Source organism: Gymnodraco acuticeps, unplaced genomic scaffold, assembly GCF_902827175.1.
Source record: "Gymnodraco acuticeps unplaced genomic scaffold, fGymAcu1.1, whole genome shotgun sequence".
Lineage (NCBI taxonomy): Eukaryota > Metazoa > Chordata > Actinopteri > Perciformes > Bathydraconidae > Gymnodraco > Gymnodraco acuticeps.
The window spans coordinates 27,501-49,728 of record NW_022991896.1 but is presented as its reverse complement, the minus strand read 5'-3'; the positions used below and the strand labels follow the sequence as shown (position 1 = coordinate 49,728).

At 41.4% G+C, this 22,228-nt stretch overlaps 1 protein-coding gene across 1 annotated transcript in view; it reads left to right on the top strand.

Annotated features, from left to right (window-relative positions):
- Positions 1–8,628: 8,628 nt before the first annotated feature.
- Positions 8,629–22,228, top strand: part of mllt10 (MLLT10 histone lysine methyltransferase DOT1L cofactor) — a gene marked incomplete at its 3' end in the record, with an annotated part of 38,131 nt that continues 24,531 nt past the window's right edge. Inside the window, 6 exon segments of the mRNA XM_034200076.1 lie at positions 8,629–8,991; positions 11,951–12,030; positions 14,372–14,426; positions 16,602–16,711; positions 16,796–16,899; positions 17,116–17,209. Of these exon segments, the coding sequence (XP_034055967.1) occupies positions 8,829–8,991; positions 11,951–12,030; positions 14,372–14,426; positions 16,602–16,711; positions 16,796–16,899; positions 17,116–17,209 (606 nt within the window).

Below are 22,228 nucleotides of genomic sequence, written 5' to 3'. Positions count from 1 at the left end.
GACCGGCCATTGTGTTTCACCCTGAGACACATTTTCCCATCACTCCCTGCGTTATTATGTTGCGTCTTTGTTATCTATAAAACACGTGAATCCCTTGTGGCCCGTTCCTCACACGCAGTGCAGTTTGTGCTGGGGCCAGACTCAAGACTGGGCACGCTCATTCCCACAATGTTAAGCCTATTTGCTTATTTACAGAGCATTCACTGTACGTTGAATGGCAGCGATGTTAGCTCGGTGTTACATCAAACATCGTGTTATATACGTAGGCGTTCTTATTATAGCTCCTTGTTAAACCTCTGGATATTTTTGGACAGTTTCCATAAAATACACGCACACTGTTGGACGGTAGAGCATCATTAACGCTGGGGTCAAGGGATTACAGCGAATAAAAAATAAGGAGAGTAAGGGAATGGGATTCATCTGGGCATACACACATAGCCTACGTATTCGTGCGTATTTGGATGATTAGTGTCAGAGTGTTACACATTGAAATGTCAGACCAAATATGGATTAAGCTTCTCTGTGAGCCAAATATCGTTTGCTTTAAAAAAAATCAAGTGGCATAGTATAGCATTAATGGATCATTAACATGTATGAATATAGAAGCCTGATAGATCTCCTTGTGTGACATTTATGCATAAGCCTCAGAAAGCTGTTGCGTTTACTTGTGACATTACGCTCAGCTGAATCATGGATCTCTGTGCGTTAGCTACGTCTGTGCAGCTATCAGTTATATGTCTGCACAATCACTTCACCAAACTCCAGGTCGACTCAACTCCCATGATACATCTGACCTGCATTCTGGTTGCTGTAAATACAGGAACCTGCAGCAGCAAGGCTCGCTCATTTCCGTGCAGATCCTTTATGACAGCATGAACACAGGGCCATGCGGAGCCTCACGGATGCAGCGGAGTGATGTGAGAGGAGGGGCAGCTTGTGGAGGTCCGGATCCCCGGGGGAATAACACAGATCCTGGAGACACGGTGCACTGTTCCCGGCCTGGAGAGACAGGGAGAGACAGAGAGACACAGACACGTCCTGACCCCTGCATGTCTTTCCTTTCTTGAAACCTGAGTTCGTTTTTATTGGTTGACTAAATACGTATAGTTTTTAAGCCCTCTCTATAGACGATTCAACCATACCTGACCTAAATCTGTCCACATCTAAACGGAGGAGTTCAATTTAATATATTTGTCATATAACACATAACAAACACTCTTTGTCACAAATTATAAAGCTTGCACAGCAGTTGTAAGGCTTCAGTTTTACGTGTGTGAGGTGACGTCACTGCAGCGCGGATCGATCAGCAACAACTTCTCACACTTCAGTCACAAAGCTCTACACCAGTGCTATTATGAGCAACCGTACACACTCTTCAAAATTATAACTATTTATAAAACTTATAATCAATTAATTTCCCAACGTTCTATTATAACTACACACACACATTCACACACGCACACCAACTGATCTGAACAGCAGCAGTCTGCTTAAAGCAATTGTGAATGTGAGTTATCCATAAAACTCCATTACATAAAATATATTACTATAATATATCATTATTTTAAATCATAATACATTTTATAAACACTTTTTTAATATATATTTGTATTCTTAAATAATACAAATAATTATCAGAGCAAGACAAAGTAAAAGGTATTTGAAATAAATACAATTATTAAAAATCGTTATTTGTACTGTTTGTATCAGGTAGGATTTTCCAAACCTCTGCTAGTGACGCCATGATTTGTGTTTTTAAATCAGAGCTCTCCGTTTACCTGCAGGTCTGAATTGAGGACCATCTCAAACCTCCTAAAACGATAATATAATATTGCTATAATTGCTGAATATAAATAACCTGGTGCATGTGTACACACTGGAGTATTTCCAATTAGGACCGGGGACTCTTTTGTCATGCAGATTTGAGATGCACCAGATGCCACAGGGCAGTTTCTGCAGCCTCTGCGCCGGGATGTGGAGGGGAGGAAGCAGAGCGAGTGGCCGAGAGAGAGCCCTCAAACACGGGGGAGGTTTCTCTCAACAGCCGGCAGTGAGCTGGTGGTGGTGGGGGGGAAATGCTCGAGAAGTCCTGCACTTTAGACTCATTAGAGATAGACAAGGACATTATTGCTGTTCCTGCCTGTAGCTTTGCATGAGTTACACTGCGGGAGAATCACTAAAAATCACTTTAACCTGCAGGATGTCAACCTGGTCTCACAAAAATACGTGACGACATGACTACGTGGTGGAGACACAAAATGTTACAATTACGTAATGCAGTGTAATGAGGTCGTGGAAATTTCACGTATTTGTTTTAGTTTACATGGGAGTCAATTAAACCTGGATTCATCACAAAGAACATCCATGATGCATAGTTTAATTCAAACTTAAATGAATATAACGTCTAGTTTTTATTTTAAAAAGGCCAACACATGGCAAATGTTTACTTCTTGCTTTCTTTAATTTGTCAGAGACGGATTACGGTAAGGACACACACACACACACACACACACACACACACACACACGCACGCACGCACGCACACACACACGACCGATGGACACACATGACCAATGCTCCGGGGTTTTGCTCAGTGTAACCAACATTTTTAACACGATTTAAATAGTTTGAAACTTCAATGCTGGAGAAGGGACACACAAAATGTCTTCAGCACTCTTTAAATAGGCTACTAAATGACGTATTTGCTTTAAGTTTTACAGGCTTGCAAAAATATATATAAAGTCCTCACACTTCATACAATCCCGGACGAGGTTTATGTAACCTATTAAAATGGTTGAATATCATATATTTTATATAAACTCACTGGGCATAACATCTTTTTGGAATAGGCTTCAAACTCTTTTTCTAGAACACTCGTGTTGCTCCAAGTCATTTGCTTTGCGTCGAGTTTTATGGAGACACTTGGTCAAGGAGGCGCAGGCACTTGTAAGAGCATAGACTTTTTATGACACAAACCCACTGCCCCATGCCAAAACAATGAATTCCTCCCACCCCCCGGAGAATGTGATTTTACATGCAATCCGAGCCTGAAGTGTGTGCGGACAGTGGTGGGGGAGGGCTCTCTTCACCTTTCACCCCTCCGTGTTGGGACTGTTTGTATTTTTTTCCAGGGCCCCTGTGCTACTCACCGACCAGAGAGGACACCGTGCGTAAATACGGATGCCTCTGAATGTGGTGTGGAAAAGAAAAGAAGCATTATAGCTCCTGAATGTAAAGGGTTCACTCGGCTTCTCGGGTCATTTCAGTGTTTGCAATATGTTTTTATTCCAAGCTTCACGAAGCAGCAACATTTCTATTGGAATAGCGATTAACAAATACTTGGTCCAAGCGTTCCCAACACAGGAACTACAATCATTTGATACAGATGGGAATGCACATGGTCTGTCACAACAATTTCATAGCCTACTACAGATATTACATGTAGCCTATAAAGTGCAATAAACCACAAGAAAGACACAGAGAATCAGACCATACTATGTCCACACAAGAGAGATTTAAAACAGGACAGAAAAACACATAAGGTATCCATGAAGTCTGGTATAAAATAGTTACTGCCTAAATGAATATGTATATTCCACTGTCAATATGTATAGATCTTACTTTTTAGTTCTGTTTTATTTTCAATTTTGAGTTGTTTAATTTTCTACTCTTTAATGTTCACATTATGTGCAATGCCTTGTTTACAAAAGTCCCAAATTGGGATCAATAAAGTAAATCTTACCCTATGGTGTCTTATCACGCTTTATTAATGATGCATTTATAGGGGCTGCGGGATTATCAGAACTAAAATGGACTGTTTTAAAGCAACCGAGAGTTGGGAAAAATGTGGATGTAAAGATAGAAATTGAATCCATCACACACATGAAAAGCTGAAAAACCGGCACGCTGCTAACTCACTGCTTTGTCTCTGAAACACTGTTTTCATTGTTTCAATCTAACGAATAATAGTTGGACTAAATGCATATGCTCGGATAGCTTGTGTAAAACCTGATCAAATATGTCACACAGCATACATTTTCTTTGACTTAACGTAAACAATGTTATGCTGTTTATTTTTACCACGCCAAGCTACTTACATTCTACATGACAAAAAAAAAACATTCCTCATTGATGAATTGAAAACAGCATATGGCATCTGTTTGAGAATACAAATGCTTTAAAATCAAAGTGCTATACTTAGCTGTCAGTCATTTGTTGAAGCTTATGAGCTAAGTCTGTGAAAACATTCCTCGCAGACTGCTTTGGTTTTCTGCACAGTTTACCTATAATACACACACACACACACACACACACACACACACACTTCAGTATGAAACTTAAAAGAACAACATTTAGATTGTATTACTGGTTTGATGTTTCCGAACAGCATTCCTTACTCTTTCTAAGAATGTATACATGTGAAGAAAACACAGTAGCCTTTAAAAAGATGGAGTTAGGAAGAACATAAGGAGCTGTAACCATTTGGCAAAACAAATAACCTGCAGGTAAGTGTTTCCAATATGTGTGTGTGCAATGGCTTCAACACCATTTCAGATGCAGAAGTCTGTGGGGCTGCTTTTCACAGTGCTCTGTCCTCCCAGCGTATTTTACACGTTCCCCATCCTGCAGAGAGACCACAACACTTCCCTCAGCCGGAGCAAACAGGCAGGACCCAATCACAGGACATTTTAAAACTCAAATGCTGTGAAGTCACATTTCTGACAATTAAACAGACCCAACGAGGACAAAGAAAAGCACGAGTGACTGTCAAGCATACTACAGGAAAGCTAATTAAACTCTCTAGTCTACTAAAGGCTCACAAACTGCCAAATCAATTGACCAAATTTGAAATACTATAATCAAATGTTTTTCAAGGATGTTATCTCAGTCGGTTTAATTGCAAGTCTCCACAAAATACAGGCTAAATGTTGAAGTCAGTGGCCTATGACATACATCCTGCTCTGTATCGTGGAAAAGTGGTGCACGGTTCTTCAGTCTGTTAAATGTTAATTATATATTTTATGTGGCATGAGAAAACTGTTAAGCACAGTACAGCTAATTTAGTCAAACAGTTCGAGGCCTGTAGCAAAAACACTGATGCAGGAGATTTAGAAATCTTCATCCAAATACTAACTTCATACACAATTTGAGCAACACATCTATAATACTTCATACTGCCATAATAATATAATACTTTAAATGATAAGTATTCTGAGTGCTATATGTAGTTTGAGGTCACACATGGGTTTGAAGCAGCGTCACAGTCGGACTCAGAGAAAGCTCTTCACTGACACACAGAGGAACACATGATTCGCTCAGACTTTGACTTAATCAAGTGCAAGTTGTAAAAATCATTTGCCATTTTCAGTAGCTATATGGGCCCCTCCACAACCGCTGCCCCCTCCCTCGCCTCCCTTTGTTCTCTCCAGCTCTAATAGGTTTTCCCCTGCCACACACAATTCACTTTTTTCCCTTTTCCCCAGCTCCCCATCCCTCCCACTACCCCTTTTAGTGCAGTGCCCAGTGTCGACTGGAGCATTTGAGCAATTTGAAATTAAAGCAAACAATGGGCAGGCACTCCCAGGGACCTCTCGCTCACCATATTACATGGAGGACGCTCGTGTGCTCTTGCGCATTATTGGCAAGTCATTACGTTTCTCTGGAAACCAAGAGCGGGAGCTCGCTCTGAGGAATCGGTGATGCAAGCAGCAGCTGAGTGCTTGGAATAGCGTGTGTGTGTGTTGTGGAGCATCCTTGGCAACAGCATGGGGATGCTGTCAAAACAAAACTGTATATTGACATGTCTGACAAGCAGCCTGATATAGGATTCTCAAAGCCCATTTAGTTAAAGGTATTCATTATTACAATAAAAAGCATTTCAAATTCTGTCTCAAGTCTCCCAGCTGTACGCTCAGCAGGCCCACACCATCTTATTCTTAATCCTTATTTCTCAATAGCATGGTGCACCAGTTATAAATGTCATGTTTTTCACCCAGTTACATTATACGTTACCTGTTAGACGCTTTTATCCAAAGCGACGTACATTCTCAATACTGTGGGCAATCCCCACAGGAGCAATTTGGGGTGAAGTGTCTCAGGGACACAACGACATGCTGACTGCAGTGGGGTTTGAACCTGTGCCCCCTGATCCCAACACCAACGCACCAGACCACTGCGCCACAGCCTCCCAGTTATTGTCATCTATTAGTTAGCAAGATAAGTGACTAGGATGTATGTGTAGAAATATACAAACATGACATCTGTAAAACATCCTGCATTACAGCTTGAACGTTAATTATTAAGCCTCCATCATAACTACAAATATCCACGAGTAATATAGTGACGTGACAGTTATCAAAGTAGAACCTTACAGAAACAACTTAAGTAAAGTAAATCATGAATAAAACAAAATTCAAACAGAAATAGAAAACATTACATTGCATTTAGCTGACGCTTTTATCCAAAGCGACTTACAATAAGTACATTCGACCAGGAAGACACAACCTTGAAGAAAACAGAATCATATAAGTACATCAGGTTTCATAGAGCCAAACATTTCAAGTGCTACTCAACTGGCTTTAGATAAGCCAGTCCTTTATTAGTATAAAAGTGCTTCGTTAATAGTTCTATCGCTCGAAGTGGAGTCGAAAGAGATGAGTTTTCAGTTTGCGCCGGAAGATGTGCAAGCTATCTGCTGTCCTGATGTCAATGGGGAGCTCATTCCACCAGCAGCTTTCCAGAATATAGTGCCATCACTCGATATGTTGGTTTATTAATGTTTTCTGTGTGAACGCACCAGGTCTGCAACTACTAATGAAACCAATTATTTTCTTTATTGATTATTCTGCCAACCAATTAATCTATTAATGATTTAGTCAATACAATCAGTCAATTGCAGTGAGGCCAACCTTATTTATTTAAAATGTTATATACAGTTAAATATGCGTTAAATGTTTTCCGACCACAAGTTACATGTCTTTACAAATATAATAAAAATAAATGTAAAATAGTGAAGCAGGGAATTCTAATAGTTGACAACAAATATTTGGCTTATTTTGAAAACCTTTTGTTTATATAATTATAAAAGTAATGTTTTGTTTAAATCATTGCCATGTTGCATAAGATTAGTTTGACAAGCAGTAATAAAACAATAATTGTAAGTATGCATGTGTACAAACATAAATGACATCTAGAAAATATTCTGCATTGCAACTTGAAAATTATTATAAAGCCCAACACATAATTAAACATGTTCACAGTCCTACTATTGAGAAGTAGTGTGACAGCAATCCAAAAGCATTCTTACAGAGATACGCAAGTACAGTTTTCAAAATGTTACTTAAACAGTAAGAGTAAACTGTGCAGCAGAATTAGTCAAAAAACACAATACTTTCTTTATAATAGTAAAACAGACAGGAAAACATTTTACGTCACAATGAATATTTGTACTTTAAAAATACTTTGGTAATATAGCTAACATACTTCTAGTTATATTTTGAATTCAAGCCCTTTAGCTTAGGTGTAATGCAGTATTTCCACTGTAGGATACTGGTAGAGACTTGTATACTTCCCCTTTGTTTACACCCTGCTTTTAATTGTTTTCCATCAGTAAAACCCCACCTGCATGTAATTGAACTTTGTTAAATCATGCCACTCAATAATAGTAATTATTAAAAAAACCCATCATAGAGACGGGCCTTATGGTTAAACACTGACAGGGAACATTTTACTTCACAATGGATACTTTTCTTTGAACACTTTCAGGACATTTTGCTCATAAAGCAACAACTTTACTCCAGGGGGTGATTCCACGGTTAGGGCCTGAATATAGTTCTGTCAGTAACCCACATAGGTGCATGACAAAGTAATCAGATCCCTTTCTTAAGTAGAAGTATTATGGTATTAAAATACTCTATTACAAGTAAAAAGTGCTGAATAAAAATGACTTAAGTTAAAGTGCAAAAGTATTAGCAGCAACAACAAGTAATTAAAATGTTCAATATTTTATTTCTGCACAGTGGACCTCAAAAGCAAAAGTACTGGTTATGTATATTGTCTCTTTTCAGTCACAGTTTTAAACAATATTTGGTTATTCTGTGTTTTAAAGCTAACAAATACAGTGCATATCATATACATTTTAATGTTTTACTTTGTAGATGTGGAGCAACTTCTATAGACTTCCAAAAATACACTGTTGATAAGCAGTAAAGAAGTGTGTCGTATCTTATAAGCTTGTGTTTTTATATGTAAAAAGTAGCTAGTAAGTGTATAATACCTGTAGGAGTAAAAAGTATATAATTGGCCACTGTATAAATGTATAAAGTAGCCAAACAATGTAAATACTCAAGTAAAGTACTATTGTGTCAAAATATTACTTAAGTAAAGTACTTGAGTTAACCCGACAGATTGTAGTACCTACCTGCATGTTGTGTAACAGTGTTGTTGACAGTGAGTCGAGCAAAGGAAAGTATTTTTGCCACAAAAACCTTCAAACATTTTCGACCATGTGGAGCCTAAACGGATTTCAGCGGGCCAATCACATCGGTGTTTTACTTCCGGTGACAGAGCACGCCGTGCGTCATAACGCACATCCGGTTCTCTACGGAGTCCCCCCCCCCCCCCCCCCCCTCTTCTCCTCACCGCCGCACCGTGAAGTGGATGTTTTGGTGAGAAAATACGGTGTCAAAAAAGGGACGTAAATACCTTAAAAACATGACATTTCGACCGAGAGGAACCTAGAGCTACGTAGGAAAGTAGGGCGTCTCCGGCGGAGGTTTTTTCTGATTAGCTGTGCACCGTATTCCTCCGCATGTCCGCTTTCTTCGTAGATGGTCTCCGGCGAGCGTTGTCTGGCGGCGGACGACGAGTGGTCGACGAATAATATGAAGGAGATGATCGGCGGCTGCTGTGTTTGCTCTGACGAGCGAGGCTGGGCGGAAAACCCTCTGGTGTACTGCGACGGACACGGCTGCAACGTGGCCGTGCATCAAGGTAAAGCTGCGTATTTCACCCAGGCTACGAGTTAGCACTTAGCTCACAGGCTAGTTAGCGTTATTGCAAGGTTATGGAGCCTCCTCCGCCTGCCCTCACTAGGCCAGGCTGAGGTCAGGCTCTCCACTGTTTTGGCTCTTAACTTTGGCTTTTAATCCGCTGCACACGGTCTTTGACAGCTGCTTTATGAGAGCTATTCTGGTTGCTCTCATTCCCTCTGTGTTCCTGTCAGGCGGGATCCAGAGGAGGGATACACTCCTCCTGTCAGAAGTGTGAAAGTGCGCGCAAAACTCCCACCAAGAGCTTTATAGATATGTGATACGGCCACTTACTACTAAAGAAATAGTGCAAACTGCATTATGGAAAGAACCCCATATATTAAAGCCATCAATTGCATGGTTTCTAGCTGCTACATGTTAGCATGTATTATTGTTATGATATGCATGCATCTATTTACATTGCAGTGACGTTTAGGTAGAGACGCCATTTCCCAGTGTACCTGTGCATACATAAGGATTACACACAAGTTGCAAACAACAAGGTGCATACACAGTTAGAAGACAAGGTGCAAAGATATGGTGGCAGTAATAGAACAATCTAAATACAGGCAATGTAAACAAATACAGTGCTGCCAAGACACTGTTCACCCAAGATGACTCACGATGACGTCCACTGTTTACAAGTGTAACAGCTGGCCATGTGTCCACTTGGCAAAGGCAGGGGGACAACTATTTGAAATGTCAGCAACTGCATGAACACACACAGATGCATTTCAATGATGAGCACTTGTTAGGAAAACACACTTTCTTTAGTTTTAATTTGATATTGCATGGACTGCAAAATAGGTCCAGAGAGAGTAGGTCTGCTAACTTGCTTTTTTTTAACCACCTGGTCCACTTTGCTGGTCTTAAGCATGCCTTATTATTATGTTGTTATTATACAGTGCCACCTTTCATAGCCTAGTATTTAATGACTGCATCATATTATTCCAGCCTCAGCAGGAAAGTTATTTTTAGTGGATTGTTCTACTTTTAGCATCAAGCAAAGCCTGTCCCAGATGAAAGTTGAGTTGTGAAGCTTCAGTACTGCCAAGTGTCTCTAAATATAGACGTCAGTGATTGTAGTTTGGAGTGTTTTGGATATCGGATCACATATTAAACGCTCGCATCAAGACAAAATGTGGTCTTTTTAAAATTCTGTGGTTTAGTGATGAACTAGGCAGCACAGTCTATTCTTTATTTACGGCATGCTAGTTTGCAGTTGTAGTATATTATTACTTTAATATTGTGAACCGCAGTCAGGACAGTGTTTTAAATGAGAGTTTGCTAGATATTATTACTAGAAACATGCAACATTGTCCAATGAGTGTCTTTTTTCAGATTGCTGGCATTTATTTAATCCCTTAAAGAGATGTACACTGAACAAAAATATAAACGCAACACTTTTGTTTTTGCTCGCATGTTTCATGAGATGAACTCAAAGATCTAAAACATTTTCTATAAACACAAAATAACCATTTCTCTCAAATATTGTTCACAAATCTGAACAGATCTGTGATAGTGAGCACTTCTCCTTTGCCGAGATAATCCATCCCACCTCACAGGTGTGGCATATCAAGATGCTGATTAGACAGCATGATTATTGCACAGGTGTGCCTTAGGCTGGCCACAAGAAAAGGCCACTCTGAAATGTTCATTTTTATCAGACAGCACAATGCCACAGATGCCGCAGGTTTTGAGGGAGCGTGCAATTGGCATGCTGACAGCAGGAATGTCCACCAGAGCTGTTGCCCGTGAATTGAATGTTCATTTCTCTACCATAAGCCGTCTCCAAAGGCGTTTCAGAGAATGTGGCAGTACATCCAACCGGCCTCACAACCGCAGACCACGTGTAACCACACCAGCCCAGGACCTCCACATCCAGCATGTTCACCTCCAAGATCGTCTGAGACCAGCCACTCGGACAGCTGCTGCAACAATCGCTTTGCATAACCAAAGAATTTCTGCTGTCAGAAACCGTCTCAGGGAAGCTCATCTGCATGCTCGTCGTCCTCATCGGGGTCTCGACCTGACTCCGGTTCGTCGTCGTAACCGACTTGAGTGGGCAAATGCTCACATTAGATAGCGTCTGGCACGTTGGAGAGGTGTTCTCTTCCCGGATGAATCCCGGTTTTCACTGTTCAGGGCAGATGGCAGACAGCGTGTGTGGCGTCGTGTGGGTGAGCGGTTTTCTGATGTCAAAGTTGTGAATCGAGTGGCCCATGGTGGTGGTGGGGTTATGGTATGGGCAGGCGTATGTTATGGACGACGAACACAGGTGCATTTGATTGATGGCATTGTGAATGCACAGAGATACCGTGATGAGATCCTGAGGCCCATTGTTGTGCCATTCATCCACGACCATCACCTCATGTTGCAGCATGATAATGCACGGCCCCATGTTGCCAGGATCTGTACACAATTCCTGGAGGCTGAAAACATCCCAGTTCTTGCATGGCCAGCATACTCACCGGACATGTCACCCATTGAGCATGTTTGGGATGCTCTGGATCGGCGTATACGACGGCGTGTTCCAGTTCCTGCCAATATCCAGCAGCTTCGCACGGCCATTGAAGAGGAGTGGACCAATCACAGGCCACGATCAACAACCTGATCAACTCTATGCCAAGGAGATGTGTTGCACTGCGTGAGGCAAATGGTGGTCACACCAGATACTGACTGGTTTTCGGATCCCCACAGGAGTAATTTGGGGTGAAGTGCCCAGAGACACAACGACATGCTGACTGCAGTGGGGTTTGAACCTGTGCTCCCCTGATCCCAACACCAACGCTCCAGCCACTGCGCCACACGCCTCCGCATTACCACTGTGTAGATGTATTCTGTGGTGTAAAATGTCCTCTTTTGTTGTGCTCGTGAGGGCTTACTCTAACGCCCCTCCCTCCCTCTCTCTCTGTGTTCAGCATGCTATGGCATCGTGCAGGTGCCCACCGGTCCTTGGTTCTGCAGAAAGTGTGAATCTCAGGAGAGAGCTGCACGAGTGGTGAGTCACACTATCACACAATCCATCTACCCATTTATCATTTGTGCAAAGATGTCCGACCTTATAAGCCTTCGTTTTTTTAGGAACAGGGAACAATACGATGATATTTTATCGTCAGATCAAGCCTAGATGTTTTCTTGCATCATAACGGCGTAATTTACGACATAAAATAGGACAAATCGTAAGACAAAAAACAAGGGAAGAGTCAATTATTATGACATTACAATCACTATAGACAATGTTTTCATGATAATCGTTCATTTGTTCTGGGATTAAACTCCATATTTTATCAAGTCACACATCCATCTACCCATTTATCATGTGTGCAAAGATGTCTGACCTTATAAGCCGTTGTTTTTTAGGAACAGGGAAAGATACAATTATATTTTATCATCATATCAAGCCTGGATTTTTTTCTTGCTTCATCAACAAGGACACACATTAAGACAAGAACAAGGGCCCAGTCATTTATGATGACATTACAATCACCGTGTTTTCATGATAATCGTTCATTTGTTCTGGGATTAAACTTCATATTTTATTTTAGGATTGACTGCTGCATTAAAGGGTTCTTCGGTCTAACCTTCTAACATCCTGGGACCCTGTGTATATACGATGTGATGGTAACAAATCTACGAAGTGCCTAACAAGGGCTTGCTTTAAATAACATCATTTATTACAGAGCATTTGTGGCATACTGAGCTAATATTGCTTGTGTTTTTTGAGCCCACAATGGTTATCATGTCATCTTCAATCTCAATACAGCATGGCAGTATCAAAGGCATTTTAGAGACATGACATTAGACAGACTAGCCTCTGTTTGTGAAGCGACATCCTGTAACGGCAGCATTTTCTGAGTCACATGACATCTCCCGCTGTCCTTTGACCCGATCACACACTCTGTATTCTGCTCAGGCTACCATCATGTTTCCCCAAATCACATTTAATCCTGATTTGAAAGCTCTATAAAAGATTATCTCAAATGCTGCTCGAGTGAGTCCAGTAAACCAACTCCAAATACAATTTGTCGGGGTCTGTGGATTATCGTGAGTGACCGGGACATTGATGTTGAGTTCTTAAAATGTATATTGTTGGCGCTTTCGAACAATGTCATCCAGTTCCATTATATTAAGACATCTCAAACATTCAACAACTTAAAAATGGCACAACAGCAGGACAACTATGTGTTCTTGATTTATCTGGTCCGAGTATATGACCCACTCTCCTCAGACGTCTAAATCATGCAGGACACAACTGATTGGCTCTCTGTATTTTACGTCTTCTTCGCTGGTGCTAAAGCCACACACTGGTATGGCGTGCTGAGTTTAAACTTAATATGACCTCGGCAAACTTCTAAGGACCTGTCGAGATTTTGTCAGACAAGATTTACTTGCGTAGTTGTTGATACAGGTGCTAGGAATGATCTGCAGAATTGCCGTATTCATGTGTGCTCAGGGCAAAGTTTCCCTCGAAGAAATGTAGCAGGATAACTAGGTTTGTCCTCCAGCCTCTCAACTGATGCGGGAAACCAGGTTTCTCATTCACACGTTAAGGGGAGAACTACAACGATAAGCAGGTCACGTAAGAACATGAGGAGCCTTTGAGCGGTGCGGAGCAGTGTCAAACATCTTTACATCCAAGCAGATACGTCAATTATGAAACGTCCAAACTTTATTTTACTTGAAGGAAGCATCATTCCAGGCGGTGAAACGTAAAGAGGTGAAATGTTTCTATATTTTTAAGAACATATTAAAAAGAGCAGGTCATTGCATAGAAAGCGGATACCTATAACTGGGGAATGAGGGCTGACTTGTATCATTTGAATAGTTTTAAAAATGTAAGAAATACATGAAAGTATATATTTTCTAAAGTCCGAAAGAGTCGAGTTCAAGCATCTTATGAATTTAGACTTAAATTAGGACATTATTAAACACTTTGTTACGCACAACCCTAAGATTCCTATCTTCACGCGAGTTGCAGGGATAGGAAGGATAAGGACATGGCAAAAAGCTGCTCAATGAACATTTTATCTCCACTTCATAATCGCTTGAAGCCAAGATAGTTATTGAAAATAACATGTGATCATTCTCTCAAAGAAGAGACATGTAAGTGTCTCTGCACACACACTGTGTTCTTTGTAACATGTTGTTTTCGACTTGAGATGAGCAACACACACACACACACACACACACACACACACACACACACACACACACACACACACACACACACACACACACACACACACACACACACACACACACACATCCTGAGAAGGCCACTGGTCACTTTGTATTTAACTTTATTTTTCTGTGTGTTTTTGGTTCTTCTGTCCCCAAAGAGATGTGAGCTGTGTCCCCATAAAGACGGAGCCCTCAAGAGGACAGACAACGGAGGTAGAATCCCTCTCAGCTACACACACTCACACACACACACACACACTCACACACACACACATCTGTGGCGAGCCTCTTGTGTAGTTTTGTCATTAATTGCATGTCACCGGCAAGTTTAAGGGGTGTGAGCGTGCTGAGAGAGTTATGTTGGTGTGTGTGTGTGTGTGTGTGTGTGTGTGTGTGTGTGTGTGTGTGTGTGTGTGTGTGTGTGTGTGTGTGTGTGTGTGTGTGTGTGTGTGTGTGTGGTGTGTGTGTGTGTGTGTGTGTGTGTGTGTGTGTGTGTGTGTGTGTGTGTGTGTGTGTGTGTGTGTGTGTGGTGTGTGTGTGTGGTGTGTGTGTGTGTGTGTGTGTGTGTGTGTGTGTGTGTGTGTGTGTGTGTGTGTGTGTGTGGTGTGTGTGTGTGTGTGTGTGTGTGTGTGTGTGTGTGTGTGTGTGTGTGTGTGTGTGTGTGTGTGTGTGTGTGTGTGTGTGTGTGTGTGTGTGTGTGTGTGTGTGTGTGGGGGTTCGGGTTCATTGGGAGGTCAGCTCGGTGGAGACTGTAAATAGTGTGTGTGTGTGTCAGAGCGAGAGGCACAGCTGTGGGATTGTGTCCAGGCCTGCAGGGAGGCATCAGGACACTAACACACACCGTTTTACTACTTTCTCCTTCATTTTACCCTTCCCGTGACCCCTCCCTCCCTCTCTCTTTTTTCTCTCACCGTCTCTTCTCCTCCACCCTCCATTTCTCCGCCCTTGTCAGTTCCTCTTCACTTGTTGATCTGTGTGGTACTTGCTGTTATTTCAGGTGGGACAGTAATAAAGCAGAGCAGCGAGTATCTGATAGCCGGCAGTGAAGACAGAAATAAACTTTACAGCTGCTTTTCACATCCTCTTTTTGGTCTTCTTTATCTGTAAATGTTGGGTATCTTTTTATAGCATCTGTTTTAGAGTACAGTTGTTCCACTAAAAGGTTAAAACATCGTCTGTGGCATACATTCATTTAGGGGTTAAAATTAAAATAAGTAGATTTAGCGACAAGTTCACTTCCTACAAATCAGTTTAAAGAGATCTGGATACCATGTGTTTTATTATGTTGCTGTGGTTTCACTGTACAGGCACTTTTTATAAGTACGCGCTACAGTAAGAACAACATGGATGAAGTTCGTTATTTTTTTTATACCTGCTGCTCGTGTCAGGTTTTACAGCAAAAGATCAGAAAATACAGCATTTCCCCCAGATTTATTACAGTATAAAAGCTGAACGCATTTGACTCCGATAACTTGTCCGGGTAGCGTCTGTTTGTTAGGGGATGCTTTGTTGGGTCTTTGGGGGATAAAAGTGAACGCTTGGTTTGAAGAGGAAGGCTGTGCCAGTTTTATAGTCCTGTTTTATAGGCCTCTTCCAGATTCTTGGAGGGACTTCAAAACAACAACATGCCCCCATTTCACACCCGCTGCCTCCCCTGTCCCGCCCTCTGCCCCCCCCCCAGGTCAAAGGCAGGTCAGGGGTTCAACTGTAAGTTTAAGCCTGTTTTTGTTTCCGCTATGGGGAAAAACAGACACCTCCAGGAGACTCCCACCTCCATTTGACCTCGCGCTGACCGCCTTCTGCTCCTCCTCAGCTCCTCGTCAATTCTGCTGCCACTCCACCACTCTGTCACCCCGCCGCCCCCAGTTTGTCTTCACTGACAGGCAGCTGTGTGTGTTAGGGCTCCATAAACGGCTACTCGGGTAGATTAACTACCAAGTTGCAAATTAAAAACTTTTACGATTCAGCATTGAACTCAAGTTTAATTTATGTTTAATATGTTAAATGTAACCAGAAGTGACATCGGGGCCAGACCACATGAGGATTTTAGATTGGTTCTCAGGGTTTTGGCCAAAGCAGTTTTATCCACTGTTGCAAGGTACTCAACGAATGACTGTAGGGCTGCAGTAACTTAAATAATTTATTGATCTGACGATTGATTTCTTGCTTCATCAATCCTCGTTATGTCTATAACATGTCAAATCAGAGCGGCTGGGGTTTGTTTTACCTTGCTGATTCTCCAGGTTATCAGTCAATCAACAAACATACATTTGTACATTTCTTATTCCTTTTTAAAGACAGCTTATGCATCTTATAAATATTGCCATAAACTCCCTTTTTCTGCCATATATACAAAGGTTGATGGTTGTTTTCTGTGTGTCTTTGCAGGCTGGGCCCATGTAGTTTGTGCGCTTTATATACCGGAAGTAGAATTTGCGAATGTTTCGACGATGGAGCCGATAGTACTCCAGTCAGTGCCACATGATCGTTATAACAAGGTAAAGAAATCATTCATTTAGTAACACAATTGCATGTAAAGTAAGTTTTTGAATTACATTGTTTTTCTCTGTGTTTGTTTGTAGACATGTTATATTTGCGAGGACCAGGGCAGAGAGAGTAAAGCAGCCACTGGAGCCTGTATGACCTGCAACAAACATGGCTGCAGGCAGGCCTTCCACGTCACATGGTGAGACTCGTTCACATCCCATAATCCTCACTGCACAAAGAGAGAGATTGTGGAGCGCTCCAGTGGATAGGATGCATGGCACAAATGCTGCATGTCACGCACCCTCTTTCTCTGTCAGATCGCCCTTCCCTCTCTACTGATACATCAATGAAATGCCCATAAAATAAAAAGTGAGAGATTTATGTTACAAATAATGTAATTTACTCTCTGCCACAGTGCCCAGTTTGCGGGGTTGTTGTGTGAGGAGCAAGGATCGGACGCAGACAATGTGAAGTACTGTGGATACTGCAAATACCACCACAGCAAATTGGTAAGTGACCTCTCATATCTTCTCATATGTCTTTCGATACTCTAAACTTCAAATTCAGATATGCATGAGTGTGTCTTAGTGGTCTATTAACAATCCGAATGACGATGTGTGTTCCATTAACTATAAGAACAGATGATATATAGACACGATGCACACATACTGGTTTACCTGTTACACAGTGAGAAACACCTCTTCATATTGTGAGTTTATCTCTGAGAGATAAACCACCTGTCCTTACCCCTCCATCTAGTCCTCCTCCCTTCCTAATGCATCTAATCTCTCTCACCGTGGCCCATATTCCCCTCCACTCCCCTGTGTATTTGCACTAAGCCCACAGTGGGCACAGCGGGTTTGGTTTGCAGGTGCTTTAAGGTTTTAACTGTAAGGTCAAACAAGTCTAATCAGGCTTCATCCTTATTTATGGGTTTTAAACACTCATTTATTTCTTACGGTTTCCTTTCCAACAGCAGCTAGCTCTTGTTTTTATGGTCAACACTGTTGATTTGAATCATAATGTGCAGTGAGGTGCTTTCAGAGAAGCTTTTCGGCACCACTTTACAATAAGACTACCCTTATAAAGGGTTTACGAATAGTTTGTAATTAATTAATTAGGTTGTGAACACTTTATAAATCCTTAATAAGCTTTTATAAGACACGAGATAAACAGGGCAACTGTGACCGGTTGCTTGCCAAATAGTGAGCCCACATTTATCTGTTCTGCTAAGCCTTATTAGAAACGGTAGTAACTCATTAATAAATGGGAATGTGTCTTACACTTTACAACAAGGCTCCCTTTTGGCAACTATACATGTTAATAACTCAATAAATGGTCATAAAGAGATGCCAAGAAATATCAAGATTGATGGGGGGAATCAACTCAGTGAGCAACAGATACCAAGGATGCTGGCTGATGAAGAAGACGAAGTAAGCTAAGTAGCCAATATAAGGTTAGTCATCTTGCCAAATAGTGAGCCCACATGTATCTGTACTGCTAAGCCTTATATTGGCTACCTAGCTTACTTCGTCTTCTTCATCAGCCAGCATCCTTGGTATCTGTTGCTCACTGAGTTGATTCTCGCCAAGTAGCCAAGATAAGGCTTAGTCATCTTGCCAAATAGTGAGCCTGAGTTGATGTATGAAAACTGTTAGAACTGGTTTATAAATGCTTCTTAATGATTAATAAAGTGTTTACTAACCCTTTATGAATCCTTTATGAATCATTTATAAGGGTAGTCTTATTGTAAAGTGGTACCAGCTTTTCCTTCTGTTTCTGGGCAGTGTAGGTATACACACAGTGATGAATATGATGTAAAAGGCCATAAAGGTTGACCAAAAGAAGATATAAGTCGGTCTCTTGTGCCTGCGCTTCAGCTTTCAGTCCTTTAAGGCAGATCCTTTGTCCATGATTGCTACCTTATCTTTTTGTTGTCTGTTTTTGCTACTCTGCCTATGCAACCAGCTGAATGCAAACCTGACGCTGGATAGCCGGCCCTTTTGTCAAGCAGAATTCAATCAGATATGAGAAGAATGAAAAAAAGATAGGCATATCAACGCACATGCAACCACTGTGTATGCAGAGGAAATGTGTTTTCACTACACGCACACACTGAGACGTCCTGTTGTGTCTTTAGATTCTGTTCCGCCTCTCAGGTAGCTAACCTATTGCAAGGTATACACATGTTGGGGGGAGACGCAGATATGAAAAACAGCAGCGTGACTTAACTATTATGATTAGTGGAACAGAGGTACAGGCTTTACAAACGCAGAGGACATTTTTGCAATGTTAAAAAGCGCTGATGGAAAGACTCGTGCTGCTTTATTGATCGTGTATGAATGGCTTTGGACGCCGGGGCATAATGTCATTAAGCTGGGATTGTATGGATGACAGAAATGCACGAGACGGAATCAATGACGAGGAAAGCAACGTTGTTAGCAGAGAGGGGGATTCATAAAATACCCCTTGATGGATGTTTACGGCATGTTAGCAACATATGGTATTTGACTGGACTCCGTCTGTAGCCAAACTTAGATTACCCTCGTTTGTTGATTTCATCACGACTGTGACTCATTTCGAATGGATCTGGTCCTTCCTACATCCAGGACATGGTTAAACCGTACACCCCAGCGCGTGCACTCCGCTCTGCATCAGCCAAACAGCTCGTTGCGCCCTCGCTGCGAAGGGGACCCAAGTTCCCATCGGCGAAAACACGTGGGTTTGCTATCCTGGCTCCAAGATGGTGGAATGAGCTCCCCATTGACATCAGGACGGCAGATAGCTTGCACATCTTCCGGCGCAAACTGAAAACTCATCTCTTTCGACTCCACTTCGAGCGATAGAACTATTAACGAAGCACTTTTATACCAATAAAGGACTGGCTTACCTAAAGCCAGTTGAGTAGCACTTGAAATGTTTGGCTCTATGAAACCTGATGTACTTTATGATTCTGTTTTCTTCAAGGTTGTGTCTTCCTGGTCGAATGTACTTATTGTAAGTCGCTTTGGACAAAAGCGTCAGCTAAATGCAATGTAATGTAATTTCCCCTTTTCCTCAAGGACTGTATAGGCAACTACATTTGGTTTCTTCAGTGTCAGTGATTGGTAAAGAGTGTTGCATAACTTTGTGTCTTAAGATGTTTCACACAAGAAGTGACTAATATGTATCAGTAAAAACATGTAGTGCAGTAAGTAGGGACGATAATCGCGTTATGCGCAATATTGACATCGCAGGACGTGGGATATTAAGTAGGCAAAGGAACTCAACACACGTCATGTTATAATTATTTTGCTGCTTGCTACAAAAGGAAAACTTGCGCGGCTCTCGTGTCTCTCGTGCGGAGTGAGTGACATTGCTCTGTCAGCAAACCACCAATCACAATCATTCTTGATCAGATCACAGCAGGATAACCGAGCTCAGCTTGTTGCTCTGATAACTTAAGATCCAGAAGTCCGTGGCTAAAATCCTTCATCCGGTTAAATATTGTTAAAAAAATACCAACTGTATCGCATTAAAATTCAAGAAAGATGGTTTGCAGACAAAAAAACTTGTCTTTTCTTCAATTGCTGTATTTTTTCATATCGCAATATATATCGCAGGAGAAGAAAATATCACTGTCAGTTTTTTCCAATATCGTGCAGCCCTAGCAGTAAGTTAAATTCATCTAATTGAAAGTGTAAGAATGCCTATCCCTGAACAAGGTGCAGAGAAAACACACCTTACTATAAAGCAAGATTAGGTGATACTGACAATTAAGCTCCTTTTAATTTTGTAGACCTTTTTAAGAACAGTAAATGATGAACTCTACTGCATGTAGATCCACATTGTGGTTATAAAAGGGAAGATACTACCATGTGACTCAGACGCTGAGCTGTATCTGATGTCCCAGGGTGCACCGGGTTTCCTCGGAAAGTCAGTTTTACATGAAATGCAAAGAGGAACTCTGGTCATGGACCTGTACTTCTGAACAGAGGCTGGGTAAACACAAGCCTTGATCTGTGCCTGGAGGTCATTTGGCTGAAATGTAAGAATGCAGAAAGCTGGGATCGATAACCAAGACCACTCGAAGTGTCCCACGACGCCCCTTTAGATCTCAGTGTGAGAAAAGAACAGTTTTACCCTCAAACCTGAACTTCTTCCTGTTTTTCTTATGTGTAGTATTGACGGATTTTGAACATTTGCATGTCTCTGTGCCTAATGGTTACATTTGGTTAGGGAAAGTCAGAAAAAGGAATCACTTTTCTACAGAGGAGGTGTAATGAATTGTTTGAATACCTATTGTCACTCAATGTAGACACCCATAAACACCTGTGACAATGTTTTCTCCGTCAGCCTTTTTTAGTTTCCTACATTTCCTTTTTCTTTGGGTCTAAATTAAGACTCTTTTCTTTTGGACTTAATCCAGAAGCTTGGAATCCCTCTTTACTTTGTTTTAGCGAAGTAGCAGGGGTCTTGGTAGTAGATCTCAAAGCTTAAGTGACTCTTCCTCTCAGACACGGAGCAGAAGGTAAGACAGTCCTCATATCTTACAGAAACATACACTCTCACATGCTCAAACTGCAGGGACATGCGAACACGCAGTAAAAGCATTGATCAATAATCATTTTCAGTACAATGGCTCCATATTGAGCATTGATGGAGACAGTCTTTGAAGATATTGGCAGAACATTTCCTCTGACGAGCAGCAGGCATAGCAGAATGCATATTTCTGTTTAAATCGCAAGTCTGGTTTTTATTAACTATTCTAAATTCTCTTATTTGATTGTATATTTATATATAACATGTAGACAAGTGAACCAAATGTCTACCCTGGGCCGTGAATGGCACTTTTGAGTCAGTTGATATGAGAAAAATGAATGGATGGCCTTGAAAAGAATTCCTTTTGCTATCTTTGTTTACACGTTTTGATAAGAGTATTCTTAGTAAAACCCTCTGCTATACAGATCAGTGTGTGAATGTGTCCTTCAGTTTTCTTAACACGGCCTTGTCCTTTTAATTTGATGTCCAGGTTAGTGGTGAAGTGTGTTGTTCAGACCCAGCAGCAGTTGCATTTGGTATGACTGCAGGCTCTAATGAACGCTGCATTAGTGTGACTTAATCAGTCACAGCTGTTAGCAGGACATGTCATCTCAGGCTGTGAACAATCTGAATTTACAGGAGGTGTCAAGTCATCTGTTCCACTTTTTTGTATCATGTGTACTGAGCCCTTGTGAGAAAAGGCAGTTGTATCACGCTCAAAAACCGAGAAGATGTTCTAGTATTATTCATCATGCTCAGGCCAGTATAAGTGTAAAAGCCGACACACGACTGTCCCTCTACAGTTGAGATGTTTGGGAGTTTTCTGTAAGATGTTGTTGATTTTCAGCGCTTTGAAAATGCAGCCATTCTCGCTTCCTAAATAGCGATCACAGGTTCCAGATATTGAAGTGTGTGAAGTTTATCAAGCACTCAGACTCGCTGCTAAATGAAATGCGGCAAATAAATGATGCTCATTAGATAAAACATGCATGTACTTAATATATGAA